This window comes from Anser cygnoides, chromosome 1 (assembly GCF_040182565.1).
Source record: "Anser cygnoides isolate HZ-2024a breed goose chromosome 1, Taihu_goose_T2T_genome, whole genome shotgun sequence".
NCBI classification, from domain to species: Eukaryota; Metazoa; Chordata; class Aves; order Anseriformes; family Anatidae; genus Anser; species Anser cygnoides.
This window is the reverse complement of record NC_089873.1, coordinates 73,819,288-73,831,735: the sequence shown is the minus strand read 5'-3', so window position 1 is coordinate 73,831,735 and position 12,448 is coordinate 73,819,288. Positions and strand designations below refer to the sequence as shown.

The following is a 12,448-nucleotide window of genomic DNA, read 5'->3' as shown; positions in this document are numbered from 1 at the left end:
ACTACATTGCTTTAGACTCAAAATAAGCAAGAAATGGTCATCTGTGATGTCATTAATAGTTTAAAAAAATAACTAAGGATTGTGGTGCACCCGTCTCTGAAAACTCTGATGTAGTTTATTGTAAAAGGTGTGTTCTAGTTCAATCAGAAAATTTTCTGCCTTTTCAGGACAGATAAGAGAGTCAGAATGGTTTCCACAAGCCTTAAAAATCAGTTTCCAATATTAAGATGTTAAAAACAATAAATTTCCAAACTTTCCAATACTGAAATGATTATGTGACACTTGTTTTCCTTGTGTTGCAAATAGAATATCTTCCTTATTATTCTAATTATTTTTTAAGTCAGAAAAGTTTCTGGTAGTGTTTTCTCTAGGAAAGAGCTGAGTGCCAGCTGTACTTTGCATATACTAATATTTGGAGCTAAGCTGAGTGACTCATTTGTACTCCAATAGCTATGGATTTGCTTACTGTAGAGTATGAGGTCTTTTTTTAATGTTGAGAGATGGTAAGATCTCCATGGGCTTTTCTTAATCCTTGTGCACCCATAGCAGTGAATGGAGTAATATTTTTCTTCAGAAGAGAAAAGAGGCCTTTTTATGCATCTTCAGTATGGCACATTTCCTTAATGAGAGACAAAACATGGCTTCAGTTTTTTCCATAGGGGCCAATGAGTTTCCCTTCAGTACCTACAGATAGATTTCATTTCCAGGTGTATCTATTTTCTTCCTTGTAATATCCTTCTTCAAAACAGGGAAGATAAAGCGATTTCCTTTCCCTCTGTTTTGCTCAACTTCTGGGACAGATGGGTGGAGGAAAAAAACAACAACAACAACAACAAAAAAGGCAGGATCTGGGAGCTGCAGTTAACCAGAAAGGCTAGGAAGTACAACAGCTGGGACAATAAGGCAGCTTTGTTCGCCAGGCAGAATTTGATGTCCTTACATAGGCTTATTCAGGCCATTTCAAGAATTGCTATTCCCTTGAAAGTAAGTAGACAAATAAAGAAAGAACTGTGAACCTGCTGCCGTAGATGGTAATGGGTTTGTTAGAGTAATTCAAAATTCTTTGTGAGTCCACTTGTGTGTATCTACTCTCAACAAGACCCTTGGAAATGACTTGCGCAATGATTTGTTACGCTGTCATTACTCATTAATCTGAGCTTCTGCAAATGATTTTTATTCTTCTGAAGTAAAAATAAAATCCTCATTAAAGAATTTGTTTTAAAAGCTACACAAAGGATTACAGGGCCTTTGCAAACAGATGTAAGAAAAAATGTGGTTATGCAAAATGTTCCCTCTCATGAGCCCTTACTTTCCATTGACTTCCAGGAGCTTTGAACTGAGCCCTAAGTGCACGGTTTAGCTTATTACAAAGGTTGGAGTCAGTAATTAGAATCACATGTACTCCAGGCCACCGAATCTGATTGTAGGTGAGAGTCCCAATTTATACGAGAAGTGTGCATTAATATTATGCAAAAAAACCACCAATAACAACAAAACCAACAAAAAACTATTATCAGATCTTGAGATAACTATAGCTGTGATGGTTTGTAGAAATATTTCTTAAAACTGTTACTTGAATTTGCCTCATTTCTGGTAAACAGCTTGTGGTGCCAAACTAAGCAGGAAGGAGGAATTTTTACTCTAGATTAATCATGTCCACACATGGTGCTAATCAGAGTAAGTCCATGTGTGGACAAGCTATTATGTGTGACTTTACAGTGATTTAGTCAAACTGGTGAACTTCTTCTTATTCACCTTTAATCAATTAGGAGTGGGTTTAAAGTGAAATAAACCACAATGGAACTCAATCCAGGGATTCCATAGATGAGATGCCACAGGTTCAGTAAGCTGGTACAAACAAGGTGTCATCTTTGTCACTTGCCTCCTGCAGCTGTCTGATGTGTAAAAAACTGTAGTGTGGAGGTTGTGATGAAACACTGTGAAAGTGTCGCTATAACTGATGTTAAACTTAAAAACAGGGTGTTTAAAGAAGAGAGATATAGACAGTTGTGTGTAAGGAATGGAAGTAAAACATACTCCATCCTTCCCTTTTTCCAATTGCCTCCTCCCAATAAAACAGGGGAAAAAAAAAAAAGGAAATATCCGTCAAAAAGCTGACCTGGCAAAATAAGATCATGGCACTAAGAGAGTGGATAAGGCTAGTTCTTTGGTGTCTCTTCCTGCAGTAGTTAGGAGGTGCTGTAAGAAGGTAGCTGAGTAACAAAAAGAAACAGCCCTCTGCCCAGTCAGTGGCAGAGCTACGAAACCTGCTCCCAAAGGATATATTGGATGATAAAGGTTTACAAGAACTCATGGGGAGACTGGATAAATACCTGGAACAGAAACTCATTGAGGGCTACTAAGTACACAGAAACTGCATTCCACACAGGAAATGCTCCAAACTCAAAGCAGACGGAGGCTGGGAGGATAACATCACATGCTTGCCTTGGTCTTACCCTTCCTCTGGTGACCAGTTACCATCACTGCCAAAAGCAAGCTCTTGGCTAGTTGGACCACTGGCCATATGGCCATTTTTCTGTTCTTGTGTAAGGAAAGGAAAGAGCAAGTAATCAGGTGCAGGAAAAAATGCATGCTTTCAACTCTTAGTGTCTTAAATCTTTTTTTTTTTTTTTTCCTCCCTCCGGTTAGACATTTTGAGGAGGAATATTCTAACATTGTTATTGAGGGGTTACAACACGAACAGTCCAGTCAGGGTCCCTGTGGCACAACGACCAAGTTAATATAAAGTAGCTTCCAACTGCTCTTCTGAGTAAAACTTAGGGCAAAGTGTAGAGGGGTGATGAACTCCCCAGTTGTTTCCACATGCATTTGCCTGCAAATATTATCGCCCACGTTATCTGAAAGATCTTGGCAACAACATAGCCAACTGGGTGCTTTCAAACCAGCTCTTCCTTTGACCGCTATCAGTATTTGTGTTCCTGTTTAAATAAGATAAGGGGTATTAAAAAAAAAAAAAAAAAAGGAGGGGGTCGACAGAGCAGAGCTGACTGCCTCATTTGGGTAGAAATTCTCATCCTGTTTCTTTACAAGGAGGGGGAGGAAAGAGGGGAAGTTTTTTGCAGTTAATTTCATTGAAATATTCTAGAATACCTCTCCTTTTTAAAACCCTCTTCATAGAAAAAAAAAAAAAAAGTAATCGTGGAGTAAAATCGGTGGAAAGACCACGAAAGGGGGGTTGGAAATCTCTCCAGAGGTTGAACCTTGCCTTCCCTGCTAGGTGGCTTCTTTTGTTTTGTTTTTGCTTCGCTTTGCTTTTTGTTTGTGGCTTTCTCCTACTTGGCACCGAGGGAATTTGCTGCATTTCTCCCTCGCAGAATCAGTCACGCCGTCCCTAGGTTCACGCTGAGGATCTGCAAAGTTTTCCGAGCCGAAGGGAGTCACTTTTACAGCGTGTGTGGGGGTGGCGGGGAGAGAGTAGGGGTATCAGAAGCAATAGGGTCCCTGCCTCCAAGCCGCAGTGCTGCTCTCCTCTGCCGAGCACTTGCAGGCTGTGCAATTAACCGGGCAGGCGGTGAATTAAATCTTTGTAAAGCCCACCAAGCGGGGGGTTCCTGCGAGCTCCTTCCCAACCGGTCTCGGGCGGCTGGGATAACAACAGAAACAAGCAGCAAGAGCGAAAGAAAAGCGGGGATCCTCGCCGGCCGCCTCAGGATCGCCGAGCCCCCCCCGCCCCCGCTCGGTGCCAGTGCTCCCGCCGGCGGCCGATGGACAACCTCGGCGGGGCCCGGCCGCTGCGGCTGCTCCTGCTCCTGGCACTGCTGCCGCCAGCTCTCCGCGGCCAAGGTAAGGGCTGTCTGTCTATCCGTGAGGTGAACCCCGGAGCGGCCCCGCGGGGCGAGAAGGCTCGGGGAAGGGGGCGGTGGGGACCACCATACCCCCCCCCCGGGGGGGCCCCGGGCAGGCTTTGAAGCCCCGCCGCTGCCACGAGGGTGAGGGAGCAGAAAGGCGGGGCGTGGACCGGCTCCGCTGCCCAGGCTGTGGAGGGTGCCTGCCGGGGCGGCCGGGCTGCGGCTCTCCGTTCCTCACAGTCCTCCGGCGCGGCCCGGCCCGGCTCGGCCCGGCCCGGCTCGTTCAGGGACCCGTGAAACGCCGGGCTTCCTCCGAGATGTGGTGTCCCGAAGCCAGCCTCGGGAGAGGGGGCTGGTTCGGTCCGCTGGCTTCGGGGCACACTGTGTCCCCCACAAAGAAAAGTGGGATCAAGAGTGTGGAACCGCGCTGCAGGAGGAGGCATAGTGAAGCAAAGCATACGGGCCTTGTAAATACTGAAGTATTTATGAATGATATCGTGTGGTGGGGGTGCTTGTGAAAGTAGTGCTCTGGATCCAAGCCGTGCTTCCCTTTCTAGATTATGCACTTTTTCCCCATTCTCTTAAAACTATATAAACAGAGGATATTCATTTAAGTCAGCAGAGTAATACAATAAAAACATAACTGATAAGATACAGCAAAGAAGCTGCTTTTCATGTGACGGTGAATTTATCCTAGCCCGCAGCTAAGTGACTTTCTGCTAGAGGACCGCCAAAGGGGGCCTTTGCGAGTTGAGGCTTGGCCATGCCATTCCCCAGGCAAGCATTTACAAACGTATGGTCCCTGGTATTGGCTTAACAGCCGCAGACAAAAGCCAGTGAAGTAAATTATTTCGTATCGTTGCAGTATTTTAGCTCTTATATTTTTGTATATTGCAGAGCACTTGTCACAGATATTTTGCTTTTGACACAGAGGTGTTAGCCGCTTCTTTTAAAAAAAGGAAGAACAGAATAAAGAAGCTTAAGAAAGCAATGTTTAGTGCTAAAATCCCAGGATAACGCCTACTTTCTTTCAGACAACAGGGTACATCAGCAAATTTGTGACTGTGATGCACTGAAGGGACATAGTAATTTTCACCATTATTGTGAAACACTAAATAACTTTACTTTGTAATGCAGTGTACCTTTAGCCTTAACTAGTGCACTACTTTTTAGAAAAACTCTAAGTAATTAGATAAGTTCAAGTTTTCAAAAGTTGTTATCACAAAGTATAGACAAATTTGGTGATAAAAGGTACATTAGGTCTCTAGTCTCAAATAAAGATCAATACTCTAATTTCACTGTGAATTTCTGCATCCTTAGAATTTTGAAAACAGTAACTTGGATAAAATTAGATTTGGATGTTTAAAAGCAGATAAGAAACCTTTTCTAGGACACTACTTCTTGAAGAGTAGACTGCTGAGGTTAAATATTTTTTGAGAATGTGAATATGCTTTAGTAATTACTAGCAATCGTAGTTGCTGTAAGATAACTTTTCTGCATTATTTCACAAGGCCATCTGTGTTTTGCAGGCCAATAGAGAAACTACATAGTGAATTCATGTTATTCAAGTGTATGCTCTTTGGGGCAGAGTCTGTATTCCTCTGTGCACCTAGTATCAAGGGGCTTGGGGTGAAGATGATCTCCAGAGGGCTTTAAAGATACAATTGCCAAGTTGCTATAGCAACATATTTCTGAAATACAACTTCCTCTTAAGCTTGTTTCTGTCAGTTTTCTAATTGCTTTTCCTTACTAGTGAATCATCAGTATCTATTAATCAGTAGTCCTCATTCTGAAAAAAGAAGAGTCTGGATTAAGGGGAACTGCCCAATGCACGTGAAGATAGTTATGCATGTAATTCTTTGCAAGAGTAAGGATCTTAAAAACCTGCTAGGCTGTATAACACAACTTGATTTTCCTGTAAACATTGCATTCTTGTTACAAAAAAATTTGCCTTGGTATAAACTACCGTCTCTGCTGAAAAAGATGGATTACTCACATCATTATGTCCAGTCAGTGTATGAACAGTTCATCCTCTAGCTGTGTCTTTGGCATGTCTTGGTACTACAGACACAGACAGTTTAACTCACTAAACATCTGGAAACATGGCTATTCAGGGTGAGCTTATAGTTTGTAATAAAAGAAAATGTTCCACTGAGTGTGTGGAATGAGTTTTATTTTAAGACCATGGCTTTTACATGTGCTTTTATAGAAGTAAATTTATAACAAGTATATGGGTGGAGGTAGGACTTAGAAAAGGCTAGGTTTGTTCTTTCTTGCCTGCTGTCATAGATAATATCTCTCTAAAAATCACATACCAACAAAAAGTCTAATTCTGAAACCTGAGTGCTATCTCTAAATTAGTTTTCACTTGAATTTCCTTTTAATAGTCCACTTTCTGGCATGACATTTTATTGCAATCAGGGGAAGAGTAAAATGTTAAATGCTTGTTTTTCATCTGTGTAATTGAAAGCAGACATGTTAGTGAAATCCAAGATGAAAATTCATAAACTAGCTTATCAAGTTACTGCAGCATATTTATACTATTCTGTCAGATTTCTGGCAAAATCTGATAGCAGGTCAATGGATTTTCAAAATTTATTTATTTATTTTAGCACTTCAGCCCATTCTGCAAGTTTCAAATCAACTCTACACATTTTTAATAAATAGTTGCCTTAAGACCAACTTAAGTTCAACAATATTTTTATTAACATTTTCTGAAATGAAGGATTGGTCAATAGCTCTTCCAGAACTTCACAGAAATAGTTACCTGGGACCATAAAAGAATATAAATTTGATTTCAGGAGTTACGGTTAGACCATAAGAAGTAGGTGGCAAAATCAATTCAGTAAGCAGATTATAGGTCTACTAGTTGTAGAGAATACCTGTAAAGAGTACAAGGGGATGAGATGGAGAAGGTCAAGAAAGAGAGAGTTGAAATCTGAATTAAAAAATCATGGCATGGGTGAGAATTTTCTTGGTGGGATAGAATGGTTTAGTATGAAAAAGGTAAATGAACAAAAGTTCATGAATACGGTTAGCAAAAAGTGATGGCTAACAGTGAATAAGGAAAATGAATAAAGTTAAGGAAGAAAAAAAATTAGCTGATCTTTTTAGCTGGAATAGACAAACATTTCTGTAAAGCACTCGGGAAAAGTCAAGCACATGTATATACATGTAAATTAGATGGAAGGAAGTAGGTCAGGAGCTGAGATTTTAATAGTTGAGTCATTACAGGTAATAAAACTGGGAGAGTGAATAACACTGCTCCAAGATAAAATGTATTAGTGGAGCCAGAAGACTGAGAAGACTCTGCAGGGTAAGAAATAATAGAAACGTTGTCCAGAAAATGTTCAAAAAAAAAAAAAAGTATATGAAGGAGTCAACAGGAGCAAGAACAAAAACATTGGAAGGGGACATATGAAGCAAAAAGACAGAATATGAAGGAGAGGAAAGGTTGATACAGATCAGTGAAGAGCCGTAGAAGAATGTAAAGAATTCCTGGGCATAATATTTTGTAAGTAAAAATCAATTTAGAAACATTCAGGGTAGTGTCAGGTAGCTGGGGAAGGAATAGTCCAGTAGTGTCTACAAAGGTGTTGTACTGGTTAGTTTACAGTGACAGGGAGAGCGCATACAATAAAGGAAAAATTGTGACAGTGACCTGCCTGTTTATCAGACAGGGTGATGATTCTTGTCCTGCTGAAATCATCTCTTGGCAAGATACTAGGACGCTTCAGTAAGAGTTGTGTTGAAATTCTTCTCTGTTTGACAGGATACAACAAACTCCAGTGCTAATGCTTTGCTCAATACACTGGCACATCTTCAGCTAATGCAGTTAATGAAGCTTTTCACCTTCACTTTTTACATTTTTTTTAAACACTTTTTTTTTCTTCTCAGCACTTATGCGTCCCCTGTCTCTGCTTTGTGCTTAGCATAGCCTACTTTAGACTTATTAAAGGTTTTGAGAAATTGCCCTCCAGATTTCAAGTATGTGTTGTTGGATCTTACAAAGGAACTGAATAAGAATTTCTAAATTCTCAGGAATTTTCATTTGAGTTCATTTCAATTATTCCAATTTGTTTCTAATTTTCCTTCTAGAAGAGTTGATGAAGGTTTGGGTATTTTCCACACAAGTACAGGAAGTACGTTGGAGTCATACTATTTTCTGAATTACGGTAGCATCCACAAACAACCCATGCTGCACAAGCATATAAAGCATTCTTTGCTAAAGGGTTCACTTCAGTACTGTCAAAATCTGGGTTGAGACCTTGAGCTTAGTAGTAGAGAAAGCAATACCTAAAGAAATGCCAAAGTAAGCGTGGGGATATAGAAATACTTTGACTGATATATTTGAGGTTTCTTAGGACATTTCCTAGTATTTACTAAGCACTGGAATGATACATCATGCAAATGCTACCAGCACTACAACTGTTTGAAATATTACTGCCTTCTAGCTTTGAAGGTCGTAGCACTGTCTGAGCTCCAGGCTTAGAGTACTGAGTACTTCTAATGTCAATACTTTGGAAGAAAACCTGGAAGAGGTAGATATCAACTTGTAGCTCAATATATATAGAGAGAGTTTGAATAATGAGGAAAATCTAATGTAAGACAGAGTTTTAGAAATGTCTCGAAAAGAGAACTTTTCCTAAATCATTGCTATATAAATATATAGGAGAAATTAATCTTTATTTTGTTCCTACTTTGTAAAGCCTACGGGTTCCTTCCAAGTTTATTAGTTGCTTGAACCTTGTCTCGTTGTGCTGTATAGATGTGCCCATCTATATAGTCTTTCCAGACTATTCTTTAAATATAGCAGCAGTACAATATTAGAATCTTTTATCATTGTCTGTCTTTATCTTTTATTTGCAATAACAGTGCTTACAGAGTAGATATATCTCACTTAAGCAGTATATAAAAACGTTATTATTATTGCTGATTTTCTGGTCAGAAGAAAATAGAGAGATCCCAGTATGAAATTGATTTTCCTGCAACCATTTTACATGACAAATTACAGGAGTGTTTGAGCATAAATGTGTTTTACACTCTGAGACGCACTGCCCAGTTATGTTTTCATATCCTTCCTATTTCAGTTGCTTTAATTTAAATGTATGTGTATGTTTGCACTTGATCCAAAGTTATTTGAGGTCTGTCTAAAGACTGTCATTTACTACAGTACATACCATGATCATGGCTTTAAACAAATGAACAGGACTACTAATAAATGAATTATAACACATTATATAAAACTTCTCAGTGACATATTTTCTGAAGATTTGAAAGGAGAAATCAAGAGAAGATAATTTGTTCCTAAATGAGAAAGAAAAGGTATGCCTTAGGATTATCAACTTGTGTGAAGTAATTTCATTATTTGCATGATGAAAAAATTCAAGTTAATTTGTTCACAGGGAAGACATCTGGGTGAACTTTCAGGCTTCAGCTATCCAGAAGGTGGTTGAGGTGTGTAAGAGCTTGTCTATTTGAGGTAGTAATGGAAACAGTGGGTTTAAATGGTCTTTTGCAGTGGACAGTAAGGTAATATAGTAGTAAAAATTATCTGCCAGTAAGGACATTTGAAATACAAGCACATTGCATAGAGAGGTTGTGGAAGCAGTCTCACTTGCTATTGTTATGAACAACTAAATAGAAATTTGCCTAGAACTGATCACATTTTATCAGTTCTGCGTGAGAGTATTAGGTAGGACAAGATAAAAGAGAGGGCTCCTTCATCCCTATTTTCTATAGTTTTTTGATGTGCATATAGGATACCTTATGGTTTTCCTGCAAAAGGTGGAGCCTTTTGTAATTTTTGAGTAGCCAATTGCCTCCCTTTTTTGAATGATTTTTTTATTAGACCTTAGGCAATATAAAAAACCCACACTTAAAGCAGTTACTTTCCCTGCCAGAGGAAATAAGGCATGTTGCATTATAGCATTGCCTCCCTTAGGCTTGTCCGTATCACCAAACACATCAGCTACCTCATCACCAGCTGCCACCATCAACAATTTTAATAGCTTCTTTTATAGACTGCAAGCAGACAGCTTATAAATTGAGGTTTGGCCATATCTGAAAAATCCCCCTAATTGTGTGATGGCCACTGCTGGTACTACCAGAGCCACATTCCCAATAAATGAGTGTTCTCCAGAGCTAAGGAAATTTCCAGTAAAATGTTGGCTGTTTTAAAACCAACCACTAAACAGACTAACATACCAGGCATTTCCTTTAGGGTGCTGCTACTTTTGTTAGTATGCTAACTGGGTTTTCTTAGCAATGTCAGCTATCCTGAAATAATCCTGAAATAATCCTGAAATAATTTTACTCCCAGTTTTTCCTTTAAACCCCCAACTCACTCCTTTCTCTACCCACTCATATTTTTGCCAGAAGGGCTTGATATGTCTCTCACAGAGCTGTAGAGAAGATTCTTTGGGAGGAGTAAAAGCATTCATTCATGTTATTTGTTTCTCTATGTGTGAAAAGGAGAAAGGGCATCTTAATTCCAACTTTAGTCTGAAGAGATCCAGCAAATACACCATGTTGTGCTGAGGATGGTATGCTTTCCTGCATCACTCCATTGCTCTTAATTCAAAGCATTCCTTCCAGGGACTTGTGAGGCCAGATTTTCTGTTGTGTGGATGTCTGCTTCATAGTTTCAGGTCTCCTCTACCCTTTATTCTGTGCCTAATCCCTAGGTTTACACTCAAGTTCAGGATGCAACAAGGCAGTAGTTGTCATGTCACTCTGTTATCAGTTAGACCTTTCAAGTCGGCTAGCTCCCCTTGTGTAAACATTTCTCTGTCTTATTTGATGCCGTATATGGCTGTCCAGAGTGTGTTTTCATTGCCAGAAAGAGCATTTCTACAATTTGTTATAAGGACAGCCAAAAAATCAAGACTACAAATCCCAGATGCCAGCACTTGGACTGCCACCTCTGCTCCAAAGGCAGCTGGCTTGTTGACCTAGTATTAGCCAGGTGTCATAGTTTCAGGAGTAATTGGTATTGGCAGTGGCAGACCAGGTCAAGCACAGCCTGTCTGCCCTGAACCCAAAGCACAGTAAAGCCTTGGGCAAGGGGATATGCTGTTTCTCTGTGTCTGTCCGAAGAGTACAGATGCAAAGGGAGGTCAGAAGACAAGGAATGTAGCCCTGAATAATACAGATTGTCATCTTGTCAATTTGAGGATCAAATTCTGTACATAGCCTTGCATTTTTTTTTCAGCTGGCAATTAGATGGATGAGCACCAGTGGTAAGAGAATTTTTTCTTAACGAGAAAAGAAAGGTTTCCTCAGAAAGGTACACTGTAAAAGTAAAAAATATTTTTCTTATTGGTAACCTAAACCAATGCATGTCTGTTGTAAGCTTGAGTTCCAGAAATTCTGGATGACGTACTGTTACTGAAACATGTTGGACTAGTGCTGAGCTTTCACAGAGTCCATCTGCTGTCTGTATCATATCTGCACATGCTGAGAAGTGATAATCATGTTCTGTTTTCTTGCATTCCAGAGTGCTGAGTCTCTTACAGAATAAATTGAGTAAAGGGCAAGATCTGCACCACATTTTATAAAGTTAATTAATGTGCTTAAAAGATTGAAAATGCCTTAGTAAGGAGTAGGGACCTTGACCTGGATTTACTTCCCAATGTATTCCCAACTACAGCTGGTTATGTGATGGGGAAGGTAATGAATATGACGGTCACATCACTTGTTCTGAAGAGCTGGAAAGCTTTGCTACCACTAGCTTGATAAGCCTATTGTTACTGAGGTGTAGCTTTGGTTTGATATTATAATTAGTGGTAACAGTTTTATAACTGTTCCATAGATCAGCACTGTGTAATGAACAGCTATCTAATCCTGGGTTGTACATGGGCTTTTCCATCAGCAGTGCAGCTGTACAGAATAGCTGCTATTACAGTGTTACTTAAAAAATCTGACCCTTTTTGATTGGTCTGGAAAGCTAGTATCATGAAAATTGTCCATTCCCTTTTACTCTTGCTTACTTTTTGCACGATTCCCAGAAGCAATTCTGGGTTTCTCATTCCAGGAATCATGCTTTTGGATAACGTTCTAAAGCTTATCTTTCTTTTGCAAAAAATATTCACTGTAGCAGCTGAATAAGCAATTATTACATCATATAATTCTAAAGTTATACAGATTTTGACCACATTTCTTGCTTTGAACTCCTCCACAGTATGGCAGTCCTGTTAAGATTAGAAATCAACCTTTTTTAAAACTACCATATGCACACACTTTTTGCCTGTGTCGGCATAGAGCTAGCATATGAATGCATCATGCGCACAAAACATTTTAAGTTGTGTCCCTTAATTGCTTTTTATCTGATAAGTCTTATTGATGACAGCTTTCCTAAAAATAGAGACCTGAGTTCCAGCTGTGTTTCTACTGTACTCTTCCCTGAAGAGGACTCCTGAAATTTCTGTCAGAATACTACACATACCTCTTTAACGTCATGACAGGGATCCTAGCTGTTGCCATACTAGCATGTACAATTTTCACAACTCAAGTTCTCTTGGATGCCCTGCTGCACGTATTTTTTTACAGGGATAAGACCGTGATGAAGCTGCATTTGATTTTATCCAAAGTAGGCTTGAATTTTGTCCTGAATAAGTAAATTAGCCTGCAAAATCCCT

At 39.7% G+C, this 12,448-nt stretch overlaps 1 protein-coding gene across 4 annotated transcripts in view; it reads left to right on the top strand.

Annotated features, from left to right (window-relative positions):
• Positions 1-3,055: 3,055 nt before the first annotated feature.
• Positions 3,056-12,448, top strand: part of FBLN1 (fibulin 1) — an 82,745-nt gene continuing 73,352 nt past the window's right edge. For 2 of the 4 annotated variants that reach the window (XM_066999967.1, XM_066999962.1), the window contains exon 1: positions 3,059-3,804. In XM_066999967.1, coding sequence (XP_066856068.1) covers positions 3,726-3,804 — 79 coding nt within the window. In that variant the 5' untranslated portion in view covers positions 3,059-3,725. Of the gene's footprint in view, positions 3,805-12,448 lie in introns of all 4 variants that reach the window. The other 2 variants (XM_013184708.3, XM_013184707.3) reach the window with 2 other exon arrangements.